Source organism: Hetaerina americana, unplaced genomic scaffold, assembly GCF_022747635.1.
Source record: "Hetaerina americana unplaced genomic scaffold, ioHetAmer1.1.p SCAF_3, whole genome shotgun sequence".
Taxonomy (NCBI): Eukaryota; Metazoa; Arthropoda; class Insecta; order Odonata; family Calopterygidae; genus Hetaerina; species Hetaerina americana.
The window spans coordinates 107,900,144-107,919,435 of record NW_027286874.1 but is presented as its reverse complement, the minus strand read 5'-3'; the positions used below and the strand labels follow the sequence as shown (position 1 = coordinate 107,919,435).

At 35.2% G+C, this 19,292-nt stretch overlaps 1 protein-coding gene across 8 annotated transcripts in view; it reads right to left on the bottom strand.

Moving 5' to 3' along the window:
• Window positions 1-510: 510 nt before the first annotated feature.
• Galphaq (G protein alpha q subunit) overlaps window positions 511-19,292 on the bottom strand; it is a 73,936-nt gene continuing 55,154 nt past the window's right edge. For 4 of the 8 annotated variants that reach the window (XM_071587546.1, XM_071587541.1, XM_071587548.1 and 1 more), the window contains exons 5-9: window positions 12,692-12,820; window positions 11,040-11,169; window positions 10,802-10,955; window positions 6,447-6,554; window positions 4,353-4,875 (exon numbers count right to left, since the gene is read on the bottom strand). In XM_071587546.1, coding sequence (XP_071443647.1) covers window positions 4,793-4,875; window positions 6,447-6,554; window positions 10,802-10,955; window positions 11,040-11,169; window positions 12,692-12,820 — 604 coding nt within the window. In that variant the 3' untranslated portion in view covers window positions 4,353-4,792. Of the gene's footprint in view, window positions 1,225-4,352; window positions 4,876-5,360; window positions 5,469-6,446; window positions 6,555-10,801; window positions 10,956-11,039; window positions 11,170-12,691; window positions 12,821-13,263; window positions 13,393-19,292 lie in introns of those variants that run through there. The other 4 variants (XM_071587549.1, XM_071587544.1, XM_071587543.1 and 1 more) reach the window with 4 other exon arrangements.

Sequence of the window (19,292 nt, the reverse complement as noted above, 5' to 3'; positions counted from 1 at the left end):
CAGTTTGACCCATGAAAAAAACCCATAAAACCCATGCTGCAAGTCTCCCCCCCCCCCCTACAACCCTTCTCACCGACCCCACCTCTCAAAACACCTCTTCTCACAACGACAAGCTTTATTAATTGTTTGATCTTTTTATCATTTTTTTATTTTATGCATTCATTTATTTTTTTACCATACACTGCCTTGACTTCAGCAAAAACCAATCTGGGCTCTGGCTTGGAACGAATTCCTTATGAAATGTTCCCACCATGGGCTTGGCATGCCACAAGAGGCAAGCCTTTTATAATTTTCTTTTTTTTTTACATTTCTCCCGACACAAAAGCAGGCAACCTCAAAACACACACGCACAAGCTTGTTCAATCAAACATACCGCTAGAGGTGCATTCATTCATTCACACTCAAAATGTGACTCAGCAAAAAATGTGATTCTAAAAATTTTTCACATTATTTCTGACTCCCTCCCCTCCCTCCCTCCCTCCCTCCTCCTCCTCCCCCCCCCCCAAAAAATCTCTCCCTGCGCACAACTTTCACGATCCACCACACCCCACCTGACACGGCATTTTTTTTACATATTTTTATGCAGTGTATCAAAGAAAAGGGGTGCCTTAAGTCTTGTCATCACGGCACGGCCCAAATAGTACCGGCAGGCAGTCACACATCCACTCAAAAAAGATACAGAAGACACACCTATGGTGATTTGCAAATTGTGGCCCATTGATGCACAAACGATGAGGGGAAGGTGTCGATTTCCCATGCCACACAAATGTCCTTCTCCTATGGCCCTCAATAACCTCCTCTCTCCATTTTCTTTCACCTAAGCTGCACCCTTCCTTTCAACAACAAAACCACTCCCTTGCATCTTCCAGCTTTCTCTGACCACAATCTCTAGCTCGAGAGGGACATCCAGCATTCCCTTCAGAGCAATGGCAAAAATCCCATAACAAGCAACGTCGTTTGACCAGGAGCCAACACAAACAAACAATGCATTACGTAGCTACCATTGCGCTTCTTCTATCACCAACCACCACCTCCCTTCTGTCTCTTTCCGGTAAATACTGAACAAAGTTGATTGTGCGCCCCCGGCACCCCAGTGGACCAGTAAGAGTGCTTACAGATTTTCTCATTATTTTTTTAGTTTCTAGACCAGATTGTATTCCTTGAGATTAGACTGAAGAATTGTATCCTTCACAGCTGCAAACACAAACCTTATATTTTCAGTGTCTGCAAGACAAAAAGACAACAGTAATAACACCAAATCACTCATGAATGATCACAAGCAAAATAATTAGCATCATTACTACTTTTAATATAAAGTATTTTCAAAGGTATTATTGAGAAAACACAAACTTATATTACCATTGATGGAAACAATGGATTTCCTCTGAGTCAACTTTAATGTTTTATCGCTTTCAATCGACTGGTATTGATCTGTTTTACATCAATTTACTTAATTTTTAGTTTACAGAAATAAAAGAATGAAGACATGATAGCTGGAATGCATGACAAACATTAAGTACTTCTTATTAATCATCTGATAAATAAAAGTGCATGAATTTTTCTGATTGAAAAATGACATTAAAGCCGATAAGAAGTTATACTGCAAATCCAGTCGATATGCATCATTCAAACAATAAACTTCCAAGGATTCATGAAGAACTAGAAGTTTAAAAATGATAACTTGACCTCATGAAAAATAGAAAATGTATAAATTTCATTATAATCCTTGAAATGGATTTTAGACTTAATGTTTCAACAGAATATGTAATTTGCGACAAACAGCCTTAGTGCCCATCCAACATTTATTCCACTGCAATTACAGAGTACAAATCAAGGTGTTTGATTAGAAAGACATGCAATGATATTGGCAATACAAATCAATAGCTTTAGCATTTGTCACAAACAAACACCAAGTACACCAATTATTCTTAATGTTCAGTATGACAATGTTTACACTTTGCACGCCATGGACACTATATTACATCCAAGTGGACATTCCGAAGGCTACCAGAGATGTTATATTCATTCTTTCCTTTCTAGCTGCAAATGCAGCGAGCTGAATATTAAATCTCTGGCCCCTTATGGTAAGCTTCACGGATATGTTTACGTATGTACCCTCATTTTTCTATCATTATTAAGAGTGTTGGTAAAAGCATGCTACTATTTGGTTGGTTATGCTTTTTGGTCTACCTGTCGTAAATGTATGACCTGCTGAATGTTTTGCCAATGTTTTGGCCATTTGATATCAAATTTTGAGAACATGCATGAATGTCATTGGGATGACAATGATTGTGAAAATCAAGTAGAAAAATTAGTGATGAGTATACAGATTTATTTGGATATTAAGACAATCACTACTTAAATGAGATATAATTTGCCTATTACTTTGATAGCAACTGATTTATCTTAATTTTCTGGCATCATCTTTCCTTTCACCAAAGCAGTAAAAAATGGCTTGAAAAATTCAGAATGATTGAAAAGTTTGGAATCATTTCAGGACAATAATGTTGTAGAATTAATAGAATGCCACTGTCTGTAGGTGAAGTCTCAGAATGAAGAGTGAAGCTGATAAAACAAATTAAACTTTGATTTTCAGAGAACAACCTGACATGGCAGAAGCACTGGAACAAGGAAAACAAATCGCCTCTTTACTTAATTTTGTTGATTTGTATTTCATTCATGAAAAGGTATGAGGCGAAATACAATATCATAAATAATAGGACTGAACGTAAGGAAAATAAACTGAAGGTAATTTATGGAAATTATTTTTGATGATACACACGTGACTATCAGTTCTAATTCAGTAATGGCTAAATAAATGGCAGCAGAGGTTAAATATATTTTTGTCATTTCTGTTAATTTGATGGCCAGAATTGTGTCAATATATTAGTCAATTACTTTTAAATTAATAGTGTAATAAGTAAATAAAATGAGTAAATATAGAGTAAATGTGAGAGGACATACTACAAAATCTCAATTCAAATCAGACTCATCTTCGAAAGTATTCCTTGATATTAAAAAAAAACCTATTAACAATTGTGAATATAACACTTGAAGATATTGCTACTAGTTAAGGAATGTGTACCTAACGAAGACAAGTGAACATGCAGAAGAAAAGTGAAGACAGCTTAAAAAGGACCCAACATCATGTAAACACAATAACTAGGATGCTATCAGATAGTGTGACAGATATATTCTCAAAATCTAACAGTTGTTTCATACTGACTTTGCCATTTTTGAATTCAAGAATTACAATAAAAATGCTGCCTTAAAATTGTTTGATAAATCAGCTGGGAACGACAATAACCATACTTTGTAAGAAAGATTGCGAAGCACCATTCAAAATCATGAGCTAAGTAACAGGAGATAGGTTCAGATAAGTTCAATGGGAACTATACAAAAGAACACGAGCAATGTGTGCATGTGGTGTGAAAACCATACAGAAATGGATCAATATCAACTCCAAATGGACATTTAAGTAATTTCAATGTCATAATCAGACAAATGATAAATGGCCCAATTAGTGAAGTATAAAAAAAAAAGGTGAAGTGATTTTGCTGTTTATGAAGATGATCCTAACGTGCAACTGACATTTCACGAGAACATTTTCTTGAACCACCACCAATTCTAAAAGAAAAGAGGGCCCATAAAATGACAACATAAGCAGATTAAAGGAAGAAGAAAAAATACATAACAAAAATTCAAGACAATAAACAACATTAATATGGATTGAAGTTCATTTCTTGTGTTAATTCATTTTTTTTTTTTTTTAATTTTACCTATCCAGAAATTAGAGCGCATGTATAAAATGTTCACTAAGAGCAATGGTAATTGTAAATATGGAAGTTTATTTTTTTATATCAATTTCTTCACATTTTGTACTAATTTATTGCAATGTTTCCACCAGAATAGTTTCATTTTTATGAAAAATTTCAGATTGTGGAACAAATTCATGAATTCATTTTGTATTGGATATGATTTTCATAGGTAGCAATTGAAATTAACTCAAACGTTGGGTAAAATCAGAGTTAATGAATCATATTATGTACTGATATTAATTATTTTCCGAGGCTCAACATAGCCATTGATGGGGAAAGATATCCCACAACATGGATGGAACCCTAATACTAAAAAAGCTAATCCCAACACCAATCACAACATAACATTCAATAAAACTTTGATTTCCTCACTCAAAATTTATTTTTCCATTATATGATGAATTTTTCACTCTACACCAATATCCAGCTATATTCACACCATCACCATGGGGTGAATTGAGCTACAGACAGCAACAAAAATCCCAAATATGCATAAATGAAAGAGTGAAACAGAACAGGAAACATACACAGTCATGCCATTTAACTTTTATTGTTAAATACGATTATCTACAACATACATGCAAACAGGAGTGTTATGGTGTTCCATAGGACACATTTCAAAGAAAAAAATCTTTAAATTCAAATCAAACTTAAATTACTGAACATTGTTTTCACCTAACCTGAAGGCATAAAGAATAATCAAATCAGTGTATAAAACTTCAAAGCATCAGAACACTCAAAAATGTCAAATCTTACATGAAAGAGCAATTCAAAATCAATATTCGTAAAAGAGTTCCAATGAGCAGAGGAAGAGCTCTGCCATTCAATCACCACAAAGCATATGATTGTGAAACCACTTACAACTTAATAGTAACTTCATTGCAACCATGTTTTCACACTGAACATTAGAAAAATTTTGATGACACATGATAAGATAAGGAGATAAAAGTGTAGCACAGAGTAAAGTTGCAATTTCACGCCAAGTTAAATTCTTTCAAAGCATTCTGCATGATGGTATCTTTGACAGCACAGAACACAAGACGGATATTCTCCGTATCTGCAGGTGACATCAGGATAAACCAAGAAAGCCAATCCAGTGGGGCATGGAGTTATTGTTAAATAATATTTGGAAGGCAAACCCAATTCATGCAAAACATATTTCCAGAGTCCCAACATCCATGAAAGCAGCATGCACAAAAGGAAAAAGATAGAAATCAATAAGAGAACACAGTTAATGTATGCCCATGGCATTCTTTATCATTTGAAGAATCCTTTGGGCGACTAAGTTTCATCCAAAATGACCCTTGACCCAAAGGAATCAATGATGAATGCCATGGACAGCAGAAGGAAAACCATAGCCTTCCAGTACTTATATACAAACACACAAAAGAAAAGCCTCGGTGGGACTGGTCACCCAATACTTTCCCCAAGACAGACATCTTCGCTGGCAAGCAGGCTTCTCGAGCACCGACACACAAAGAGGGAGGGCAGAGAGCACGCAGGCAAGCAAGCAAGCACAAACATTCACACTTATTTATATACCTGTTGCACATGTGAAGTGAGAGTAGATGATCTTCTCACTATCAGGATTAAGATCAACAAACATACGCAGTATGAACTCCCTAGCAGCTATTGCATCCCTTTGTGGCCCTACAAGTGGAAATCAACATGGAATGAGCAAAAGCGCTTAACAGGTGCTGCCATCTGTGTGTGCGCGTGTGATTGCACACAATATCCAATGGCCTTGAGGTGGAAAAATAAATACACTTTCAATGGTTACAAAAGCAAATTATATGTACTTACTAAAAGAAATTTTACAATACCTAGCAAATAAAAATGTCAACTTACTAACCACAATGCTGCTCGACTGTGGCTAAAACACCATTGTTTCTTATCTAATAGCCAAAGTTATCCAATGCTTCATGGATTCCATTACTGCAGAAAGCCATATGTGCACATAATTATCAGTGATGGTTGGGAATTTCATCAGGAGTATCACTTTACAATGAAATTCTAATTAATTACCAAAAGCAATAGCATCATTTAATACTGCCAGTATTGAATGCATATCATAATATTTTGTTTAAAATTCCTAACTTGTTGGCATCCCCAACACAAATTAGCAACCAAATCTTTTTATTTACAAAAATAAATGGATATAATAAAAATATAACAACTTGTCTTTTTGTCTGACAAGGTATAACTATTTTTTTTTAAATATATATTTATATTTATGTGCTGAAAAATTAATTCATTACATACTTTAGATGCAAAGTGCAAGGATTACATTAATTAACTCATTGTCAGAAATGCAATCAGATGAGTCTCTAAAGATTTCTTCCAATAGAAATTGTGAATACCACAAATACATGTGCACTCTAGCAGGTTAACTTCTAAATTATACCAGAACACATTTTATACCCTTGCAGCAAACTGCAATCAAGTTAAATTATGAAACACAAAGCAATCTCTTAAAGCTAAAGACTAATTAAAAGAAGTGTCACAGGGCATATTGTAGGATTGAGGAAAATCTGTAGCAGATTCTTTATTAAGAACTACTCTAGCACCCAAAGTGGACAATCGCCTACATTACAGCAAGAGAATACATCATTTAAATCTCCAACAGACCTGTAGCAGCAGTGAAGTGAGAGTAACACATACGATCAGGGTCAGGATTTTGATCTAAGTACACCTTCAAAATGAACTCCCTAGCTGGAATGTCATCCTGTTTGGGACCTGGTCACAAGAAAATTTCTCATACATATTTGTACCGAAAGAATGATCGACGATATACAAATCAAGAAAATTAAAAAAATAATACAATTTAGTCAAAATTGGCCCCTTTCAATTTGTAGTCATTTGTTCACTAAGAATATGCAGTATGTGCTTAATGCTATGGTTAGAGGCCCACCGAGGGCAGTATTCATCAATTGACAGAAGGATCCCATTCAAATGTTTCCCAGGACAAAGCCAGGTGTGATTTCTTCAGATTCCCAGGGTGGACCAGGGAAAGAAAATGCATCCACTATTCGCTTGACGAGTGAGTGACACAAATGAACGAGTGAGTTACACAGGTGATTTCTACCCTTGTATCCATCGAGCCAACTTCAAAAATGATACCTCATGGCTTGTTTTCCCCATATTTTCACACGCTTATCCAATCCTATCCCGGGTTTCAAAACATTAAAAACATTTTATTATAAATATAAATGCAGCTACAGCACTCAACTCAAACATTATGCACACTACCATAAAACATTATCCCTCACAATCTTTCTACTTTGTACAGGGTGCGACAACATAACTTCTTTTTTTTGCAAGTTTTTTGGGTTTGAAATAAGGAAGTTATGTTGCCACACCCTGTATTTGCTTCCCATTGAGTCACAATCCATATTTTAGTAACCATTGCAAGTTAATTAATAATATCAAATGCTAATTCTTGCACAATTTATTGTAATAAATGTTTCCCTGAGTTGAGTGAAGTAATTGGTCTCCCCAACAGAGGAGGAATAACCTTCATTCAAATTGTAGCATTTCAAATCAGTATTGATTAATCTTGAGCCCTATAATATGCACACAGCTAAAGTCAAAGAGGTGTTGGATAGGGAAGTATACATTTTTGGAGGTAAAAAAGAACCACATGGGAGAGATTTTAAAAAATAACCAGATTAAGTTACATTTTGGGCGAAGAAGTAAAATTACACTGAGAGTAGAATGACTGACCCATTTTTAACCCGCAGGTCTACTACCTTGGCTTGGCAACATCCTTAAATATTTCACCATCAGGCAATCAGTTACTGCACAAAAGATTTAGCTATTCATCACACTACCTGAGTCGATGGATTCAACGGCTAGAATCATTCTAATATAGTACTCCCAAGCACTGCAAATAAAACTGAGCACAACACATTAACATATGCTGCACTGATCGGAACGAGACCACTAGGCTCAAATCAAAAACGAGAGGGAGTGCCGTTTCTCCTAATTCTCAAGTTATGTGCAAGGGCAAAAATGATTTGAACCACTGACTACAGTAGATTCCATAAAATTATGTTAAATTTATGCATTTGTACATATTTGGGAGCTCCATCCCTTGGCCATCATGATGCCCACCCCGCTTACACTCTTTACAGTGCCATGCGATTTCTCCCCAACTGTGAACTAAATACAGCATCATCCGCAACCAAAACATCGCGTTCATTCCACTTTTTTGTAATCAACTGCAAAATTATGCAGATATTGCGTCACCCTATGGAGAACACACAAATTTCTCTATAAAGCTGATAAAAAAATGAGAGCAGTAAAAACAACACTGAGGCATAGTTTCTCGATTTGAATAAATATTAACCAGACATTGACAAAGTTGGAAAGTTGTTGGTTATGTCATGCAGTGCCACTTTGCTTTTAGAAGTGAATTTCATCCTTACTCTCCATTTGTTTCATTAACTGTACACATGATTTCTTGGAAGTTTAAACAATAGTCAAGGGAAAATTTACGAGTCACTTTAAATAAGTGACTATATAAAAGAGTTGAAGGAATTGCTATAATACGTTATTCACTTTTTTCAGTTTTTACTTTTTGGAAGCCATTTATTGTTAACGTTACTTTGTAAGGTACAGTGAAACAAGAAAGGCTTTTCAAGACTACCAAAAAATTCCATACGCATCCTTAACTATCCAAGGTCATACCTTCTGAAAAAATTTGCCCCGAGACATTCATGCAATGGCTACATAAATTCTTCACGTTGAAATCACTTCCTTCAGGATAAGAGACTATTGTACCGAATGTGCCTCAGTAAGGACTTACATATACATACATGACATATGATAATTTCATCATCAAATTTTAATTAATGGGCTATTCAAAACACCTCTCATTTCCTAATACCAATTTAAGGGAGATATCCCAGGTAATCTGAAAAGGAACTCTAGATGGAAAGCCTTTCTCAAGTAGCTTCAACACATTATCAATACCAGAATTTCTAGAATTCTACCTCATTCTTAAGACTCTAAACATATTTTGAAAAATATTGCATTAAAATCTTTATAGAGAAAATTTAAACTTACGAGAATTTCCAAAATTTAACATAAGCCTTTCCTTTTTTTCCCATGAGAACATTACCGCCAGTAAACCAAAAGTAAACATTTTATCACTTTGGCCTTCTAACAGTATCCTTCATATACGTAGAACTTATCATTAAATATATAAATCTTATTGTCTTCGGAGAAGATACTTTATTACAAGGTTACATTCAAATGTAATTAAAATTATCCAATTTCGTAGCTTGACAGCAAATTAAGAAAATGAAAAATATACGAGCAACATTTTCTGCTATTACCATAATTCCCAGCCCATAAGACACACTAAGAGTATTTCATTTAAACTTGAACTTATGAATTACACTAAAGGGCACAAAAACAGGGCAGATGAAATGCATTTTGGCTCACCTTCGACCCAGAAGATGACATGAAAATGGCAGATGCAGAAGATGAATTTACAAAATGTAGAACAAAAATACCTTTATTTCCATGTGCTCCCAATTGTCCAAAGGTGGAGCAACATGTACAACTGGATAATAAATCTAGATCGAACAACTATGATATTAAATCACAGGAAGCAGGGGTCAACTGTTCCAACAAAAATTATTTTTGAGGGAAATTATAATTAACAATAGTGATTTCCACCATGCTTTTTTGATTCACACAACCCAGGTTTCAACACTTTGTGCCATATATATGTCTATAGCTCATTTTTCAGGGACAACATCAAACTAAAAGATATTTATGAAGAAAATGGTACGTGCATGCATACCAGAATGACAATAGCACAGAAACTGCCACTTGAATATGAAAAAAGGGGTACCAACTCATGATATCACACCGATGGGAAGAATGAAACAGACATTGATTTCTAGTATTTCTGATAGGTTGAAAGAGTCCTGCCAGGATGTTAAAAGTTCTATCATGTCCTTTAAAAAATGTAAAACTAGCAACGCACTATATGGAAGCAAAGATGACACCGAGTATAAGAAAAGTGAGATAATCCCAGGGTGAATAACTGCAAAAATGATTTAGCAGCAGTAATTATGAAGTTCTGGGATTCCACAATGAATAAACGTTGACACAACTGCTATTTTCTAATGAACGATTTCAATTTCTTCATATTGAGTGTAAACATTAAACTAATTTGATCCTTTTCTGTCTGATTCAAATCTTTTTCGTAAATTTTAACCTGAAAAATCACAGTGCATCTTACGGGCCAAGATTTACGATAAATTTTTTCAATTCATCATAATAAATCCTGAACAGAAAATTCCATAAATACCCTTTTCTCAGGCTACCATCCCATTCTGACAACAAAATTCCCTCAAGCAGACAACAATAAATGCACCCCTAATGAATCTTTTTCGCTGCGGAGTCTAGTTTTGAAAATACCTTTTTTTGCTATGGTTACAGCGCCACTTATATTCGCTCAATAAATAACAAAGGAAAGACCAAAAGTATGCATAGATGTATGCAATACATGTATCAACGTGCACCACCTAAGGGATCATAGACGTGATGCAGGTCATGGTATTTGTCAGCTAAAAGGGGAAGAAATTTGCAATCGTGCAACAATAATTAAATAATTTGTTAACTCAGATGAGTCTAGTCAAAATTGGATAATTATCCTCCAACTGAGCAGACATCTTAAGTATATATAACAAGATTATTAAGTAGAATTATACATTAAATAATGCTAAAATACTTTTTAAACTATTCACTTATGTTCACAACAACAACAGTACCCAAAGATATGAGAAATATAAAATCAAAACATAATGACACTGAAACGTATAAAACACCGCAGTTGAAAACAAGTTTCGAACCTGTAATAAAAGCCTTATGATATCTAAAATCATTAATGCCATGCATGAAAATGTGTATCATATTGCTTAAATTGAATAATCAAATTAAGTTTGGAGAAAGAAAACAATGCTTACCATCATATTCTGGAAAGTAATCCACTAAATGGGAATACATTATTTTTTCCTCTAATAAATCCTTCTTATTCAAGAAAAGAATAACTGAAGAATGCTGAAACCATGGATATGTTATGATGGTTTTAAACAATGCCTTACTTTCTTCCATTCGATTCTGAAAAGGAAGATCACTTATTTACAGATTATCCGTGATAGATATTGGAGTGACATATTTCAAGATTTTACAGAAGACTTTTACCTCATTTTCTGATTCAAAAAGAATTTGATCATATTCACTCAAAGCTACCAAGAATATGATAGAAGTAACATTCTCAAAACAATGGATCCACTTCCTCCTTTCAGACCTCTGGCCTCCTACGTCTACCATCCTGGAAGAGGACATTCACATGATGTTTACAGCGTGACAAAATATTATAACCCACTCACTTTACCAGTGGCAACAATGTAATGAATTATTTTATCTAAAATCTACACAATATTAAATTCCAACAGCTACATTAACTCAAGCAAGGGCATTTTTATCAACAATTTCATTCTCAAATGAATTTTTCCCGAGCAATTTCATTTTATTTGGAAAAAACTGAGCTATTTAAAAATTATGTAGAACAGAGTGAATTTAAAATTACATCTAAGCATAACTTTAGCTGAAATGGATATTGAGAACTACAGAAGATTACAAAATTAATTTATTTAGAAGGGTTTTAATTTAACTGCATTCATTATAAAATATTACATTTTTAAGGCAAGGTGTTTTGTTCTGGATATTAATAAGACACAACCAGATTAAAAGAAGGTTAAAGGAATTACTCTAAGGCATACTTTCCAGATAATCTCACCAAAATTATCAACAACATTAAAGCATGCAATGCACCAAGAGGAACATTAGTTCTAGGATTAGTAAATGTCAAACACATTTACAACAATGCTCTAGTTTACAACTAAGGTTTGACAATTAACTACAACATCAGTTTCCAATGCATAAGCATTCAATACTCACTAATTACTTTGATGTGCCAACATTCTGGGAGCTAGAATATCTAACCAGAGAACAAGGATTTCAAATTGGCTCCAACTACAAATCTCTATTATCACCTCAAGAAAAAATTGTCACCTAGTTCATTGATAAAGATCCATACAGATCAAAAGGTGTTGAACATTGAAACCCAAATATTTTCCACTGGTGGTCTCATCGAATTGTCTGTAATTATTACACCTGAAAAAGCTATTCCTGGGAAGACTAGCATAAGGATTAAAATTTTACAACATTTATGACTAAATAATCTCTCGTAGAATTTTCTAGCATTGAACTTAAACAGCTACTTGATAACCTTCCACCATCTAAGCAAAGAAAGCTGTAGCCTGTTTTTCCAGCAAAGCATAATACACAAATGAGAAGGTGGTGATCATTTGAAGACAGTTTAATTTAGTGATTTCAACGGCAATAAAAACTCAAGAACAGAGAACAATTTTATGACAGTTTTCTGTTTTTACTAGCAAATTCTACACAAAACACTGCCATATTAGACTAATGACATGAGCACAGAAACCTGATACATTACAGCACATGGACATCACAATGAAGACTCCTCCACCAATATTATCTCCACAGAAAAAGACAAAACAATCGGGCAAGTCTACAGAACTCATCACAGTGAGCTCTCAATTATACAAATATCTGCAAAGGGCCTGGCATACACTCAGAAAGAGCCTAACAGGTGCGTAAAACATGAGCATACGCAGTTATACGGAGAAGTCAAGCTACAACTGGGGGGTTGTAGTACTGAAAAAAAAAAACAGCAGAAATACTATCCACATCCCCACTGCTCTATTTTTTTTAATATACATTTTACTCTGGCTCTTCTTATTCCCCAAGGGATGTGCAATTCCTACCTAAATACGATGGAGTCCAAGTCAAAGGGATACTCTATAATCCCAGTGGTTGGAGCTCGAGCTCGCAAAATGTCCTGCTCAGTGGGCAAAAAGTCGTCTGCTTTTATTCTCTCTAAATCACTAAGATAACTGTAAGGAAGAGAGAGGCAAGAAAAGAAAATGACTTCTTTGAATGCTGCATCTCAGGCACACACACAAACACACACACTCACATGAAGCATGCAAAAGAACATTCACCAGTGACAATGGAATGAAAATAACATTGGGTACGAGGAGGGTATGAGGAATTTTTTTAAGGTACAAGGGGCATCTTTCCTTTTCTACCAACATTCTCTCAGGGACATGCGTTCCGGATACATTGGCCAGGAATTAGTGGATGTCAGGCTGGGAATTAGTGTATAAGGGTTGAATGGAAAAGGGGGGGGGGAGGGGCAATAAGGAAGGAGAAACACCAGAGTGCGTTAGTGTTTCCCGGCAGCCTTCCCCCTGCCAAAACCCCATATGCATCTCATCAGGCAGTCCACACGTCTCCATGAATGGGTGGGTGACTCCATCAGAGGAGGACAACATACCTAAACCGTATTTCTTCCAAATCAAATGGATATTCTATTATACCAGTAGTCGGGACTCTCACACGCAAGATATCCTGCTCGGTGGGGAGGTAGAATGGAGCGGCTACACGATCTATTTCCATCAAATAGCTGCAAGATAATTGAGACACGTGAAAATTGTGAAACATGGGATGAAATTATGCATCTGTTATGCCTTCTCAGTCTGGTCTGATGCATTAGTCAACCACACCCCCACTGCTCCAAACACCTAGGAAATAAAAAAAATCCTAAGGGAGGAAAAAATTTCTACATTAAATTCTATGTGCAACACTATACATGATTCCTAGTTTTCTTCAAGGAGAGTTCCTCTTTCCAGATATCCTCGGGTGGACTGCAACTAATGCTGAACAAAATTCATATGAACACACATACATATTGTTTCTATTACTTCAATATTCCAAGGATATATTTGTCCTTTAATTGAAGGCCTATCAAATTCTTCAGAAAAATTGCCTTTAAGCACAATACTATGAGAAAAATGAGAGCTGAGAATCAACACTTTCAAGTAAACAAGTATTACAAGCATGAAGTGTAGTGGACATGACAACACATGTTTTATGCCAGGAATTCTTGGACCTTACCTTCCCTGAACCATCCTCTTCAATAGCTGGAATGAAATGTTTTCCGTACTTTCACAGTCAAAGTTTCATTTCCTGAGCTTTCTGCTCGAGTCAATATGATTTAAATGTGTCAAAACACCCAACATAATCGAAATCTGAAAGCTTCTAGCGGTTTACATTGCAACCCCCACCATGCATGTTGTCAAAAAGAGGTAGAGCTATAATTTTGGGAGTTAACTTTTGGACTCTCAAGAGTTATTAGTTCCTTTTACCCTAAAAACAAAATTTTGCTCTTTTATTTGAATGGGAGGTCCCATTATGTTTCTATCATTTGAAATAAATTTCTTTGATAAATACAAGTGATCATACAATACCATTGTTATCATTTATTTAGCAAAAATTTAATTTAGTTATATTCTGCCTCAATGTGCATGAGGTATAGGTTTTATTCATTTAACTCCAGTACTGCATCAACCACAGATGTTGCAGGTTGAAACATGCTCAGTTCCCCTACGACAATGATGGGAGGTAACATGTGACAAGAAATGTACTGCATTGAAACTTTACTTTCGCCAGAACAACTCATCTGCTGAGGCTTATGGGGAGTCTGTCATTCCCTAGATAGCACAGCTAGAAGATAACTGTTAGGAGTATTATTAATAAATGCAAGGAGTGCTATCACAAATATTGAATATTTCACTGGGTTCTGAAACAGTACACACCATAACAACAGGAAATTTGCATTCAAGTTTGTTAACAGTTGAAGCTGATGTTATCGAAAGATCAGAAGTTTCTTTTGAAGGCAATCACTGCAGATGAAACTTAGCTGCATTGTTTTAATTCTGAGAGGTAACAGCAAAGCTATGAGTAGAAAACTATGACATCACCTGCACAAAACAAGCTATATTGTTTGGTAGCTTCTGCTAGGAAATTCTTACACAGAATGGAATCAACACGGAATATTCAGGGAATGGAGTATCAACATTCAGTACCAGCTAACATGACTATAAGAACTATAGGAATGCACTGAAAATTTTCTAAGGCCAGATAAATTGCAAAGGTCATACTACAAAGCATCAGGCTGAATGCTGCAGCATGGTAATTAACATTTGAATACCAGGAATGTTTTTGCTGAAAATATCTCATGAAAATCAATAAGGAAAGTTTTCTTCATCCTACCAACAGTCCAGACATAACTCCATGTAACTTTCATCTGTTCCTCAATGTGAATGAGACTTTGCAGAAAGTGTTTTCCATCATAAGAAGCTGTGAAGGATTTATAAAAACATTTCTTTCAGCATGTCTTTGATAACTGGAAAAGAGGAGGGGCAAGTGCATTGCACCCAACAGAGGCAATATCCTCTGAGAAGGACCACCATTCAAAGGATGAATAAAAGAATGTATGCTGTTAAAATGATCTTTCTTCATTGAATGCATCTCATGTAAGTAAGCATTCATATAAGAATGCATATGCTCATGTAGGGCAGTGACCTCACCTTCTAACCCTGAATTTAAAGTTATAATTTTATTGCACATGGGTTTTCCTCCACCTTGGGCTGGGGTTTTCATGTTTGTCCTCCTTGTAATTCGTGTTTTATAATTTTTCTAGACTTTTTGAACAAACTGAGCTATTCCCAACTTTCCCGACTGAGTGGCCACCTTGTGTTCATACTCATCCAATACAACATTATTTAATAATACGTAAAAAGCCAAACCACGGCTGTTTTTCGATTGGTGTTGAATCAATAATCTAAAAAATCCATTTTATGATGACATAATTATACAATGATAATAGTTTAACAAATATTCCAAATACTATGAAAAGGTAAAATGTCTAAACCGAAATTGCTCTTTCCAGGATCCATAAGATAGATGAAAGCTCGGTATAAAATTTCTTCAGTATCAACAGTGTGGGCTCTTTATTATTCTAATTTAATTGAGCCAGATTTGACTAAGTCAGATAAATATTTTTATAGAAGTAGCAAAATGATTTTTGATTCAGAAGGATTAAGGGATCTATTGGATGGCATCTACAACCTACTTCCTGACATTATATTTATTTACCTTCCCAAACAAATCAAACAGTTAAAAGAATACAAACCTGAGGCTTACATTTGATACTTTTGCCCACAACCTTTGGTTGTCGCCAATTATTGGATAATGATGTTTGAAAGGCACTACCTAGATGCTATTTCTTGGTACTAATGAAAATATTAAGCAAAGGGCAGGATCTGGAAAATGTTACATTAAGAAACTACATTCCTTCTTCGCCCACATGAATTCATTAGTTCAGTCCTACACTTTCTATGCACATTAATAACATTTTTCTGAGTACTTTCAACATCATAGCATCAGCAAATGAAGATAAATAGCATGTAATATTTTACCCACAATTATAATTGAACCTATATTTTAAAATAATTAATTAACTTTAAAAGTGAACTCGTTATAGCTTGTTTGCAAAATATCTCATCAAGAAACCTGCAGATCTGTGCACTACAGAATAAAAAATTCCACCCAAAATATACCGCAGTTATCCATATGAATATTATTATATAGATGAAATGACACCCACTATGTCAGAAGGCATATTTCATGCATAAAATAACCAAAATTATAAATAACATTAAAATATGACAATGCACACCACATAAAACATAAAATACCCTCAGTAATCGATTACACTACCTCCATAGTCATAGTAATTAGCTCATAGGCAACAATGTAAGCATCACCAAGAATAATGAGGGCTTAATATAGAAGTCAGTTTTTCGGATTATTACTCCTACGTACACTCAACAATATCTCGAGATTCCACAGAGTATTTATGTACGTGAATTTCCATATTTTTTAAATTTTACTGTCCAAAAATATATAAAAAAATGATCTATCACAGGATGAAATAGGATAGCCTCAACAATTGACCACTGCTGTGCATTGATCATTAAATAAATTGTACAGCAATGTTTAAAATAAAGCGATTCAGGATGTTTCACAAATCTCCAGACTTACCACATAACTATAATGTTTCAAAGATAATTCAGTGATATGATTCAGCCAACTCTTGCTGATTTTGAGTATGTTCCTGTATATTATAGATTAGCAATGAAATTCAAGCTTGGATTTCACCTTGATTACCCATGGTTGTCACGCCTAAAAATGCAAAATCAATTTGGCAGAGGTGCTCTATTGAAAATTTTCTTTGATTCTAGGATTGTAAATTGTTCCTATTAATAAATAATAACATTAAATATGTATTCAATTGAGAAAATAATAAATAACACAAGAACCTTTTCCCAAAACTGGTCACTCCAGCAATATTAAGATTAATCAAGCCGGTTTATCTGCAACATATAATTTGAGATACATGATATTAATATGCATTAACTATAAAAACATGTTTGCAATGATTCTTGGACAATATGCTGAAAACAAGAAGATTTGAAAACATTAATTTCACAAAATCAACCATCATGCACACACATATATACACTCTTAGCCAGTGGCAAGGAAGTTCAATTCATCTGATCTTACAAAATTATTCTGTTTCACTTGACAAAACATCTTTCCAAACATTCCTCCAGCATCAATTTTACTCATTATATCAAGATTAATACACTCATTAGTGTTTAATTTACCTTTTTTTCAATACAATTTTGAGTATCATTTCTCATTGCCTCCTTGTCATTTAATCAAAATATTTTACTGAAAAGAACAGTTACTTCTAATCGTCATTAAGATCAACCAGAATGTTTGGAAATAATAGGCTTACGAGGGCGGTTCAATAAGTACCAGTGTTTGATGACAAAGGGCGTTCCCGAGGGAAGTTTATGTTATCATCGTGTGCTGCCATCTATCAAACGACGGTGAAACAAATTTCAGAATGATTTAAAGGTTAGTTTGGTTTTGGCAGCCATTCCAGTAAGATGTGTTTCGTGATTTTCGCTAAGATGGAAAAAGAGCAGTATTGTTCAGTGATTGGCTTTTTGTTTTTGGACATGAAGAAATGCGAGGAGATAAAAGCAAAGTTGGATGCTGTTTATGGGGACACTTCACCATCTATGACCACAGTTAGATATTGGTTCAACGAATTTAAACGTGGGCGAACATCTGTTTTTGATGAGGAGCGACCAGGACGCCCGGCAGACGTAGTTACAGAGGAAATCATTCAAAAAGTCCACGCCATGATTCTCACTTATCAACGAACAAAAGTGTGCGAAGTAGCAGAGGCTGTGGGTGTGTCGACCAAAATGGCAATTAATATTTTACATGATAAGTTGGCGATGAAAAAATTGTCGGCCCGATGGGTGCCGCGATTGCTCACGGTGGACAACAAGCTGATCTGGCTGTCAACTTCGAAGCAGTGTTTGCAGCAATTTAAGCGAGATCCGAAGGGGTTTTTGCATCGAGTTATCACTGTTGATGAAACCTGGATTCATCATTACTCATCAGAAACTAAGCTACAATCAAAGGAATTGATTTCTCCCGGTGAATCTGCTCCAAAGAAGGCGAAGATGGTCCGATCGGCCGGAAAGGTCATGGCGACGGTTTTTTGGGATGCAAATGGCCTCATCCTCATGGATTTTTTTAGAAAAAGGAAGAACGATCACTGGGAAATACTACAGTGAGTTATTGGACCACTTTGACAAAAAATTGAAGGAGACACGGCCGCATTTGGCGAAAAAGAAGGTGCTGTTTCACCACGATAACGCACCAGCACATTCATCCGGAGTTGTCGCCGCCAAATTGCATGAACTATGTAATGAATTGCTGCCGCACCCCCCGTATTCACCCGATCTGGCTCCCTGCGACTTTTTCTTATTTCCTAACATAAAGAAATAGCTCGCGGGAAAAAATTTAGCTCAAACGAGGAAGTTATCGCCGAGACAGAGGCGTATTTGGGAGAGTATGACAAATCCTATTTTTTGGAGGGGTTAAAAAAATGGCCGGAATGTTGGGAGAAGTGTATCTTTCGAAAAGGGGACTATGTTGAAAAATAAAAAAAAATGTTTTTGAAAAAATGGTTTCTTCATTTTTAACATGGGTACTTGTTGAACCGCCCTCATACAATAAAATACTTTAAGACGAGTGTGTGCACGTGTATGTATACATATCCTACATTTTCAGTGTTTCCAGTTCCTATTCAATTAAAAATAGACTTTTTTTGGCAATATGAGTCCAAAACAATTAATTTCATTGGAAATTATCCGGAGCATTTTGTTGTTTGAAATTCAATTGCTTCAGTACCAATGAGTCTATGAAATATTGAAATGCATAATTTCAATGCTTAAAAAAATATGCATTCCATATGGCAATGGATTCATTCTGAGGAGGCTTTACTTTATGCTGGTGTGTTTCCTTATGAGTTTGCGGAAAGCGCACTCAATCGAATATCCTCATTTGAGTTTCTTTTGCAATTGACAAATTATT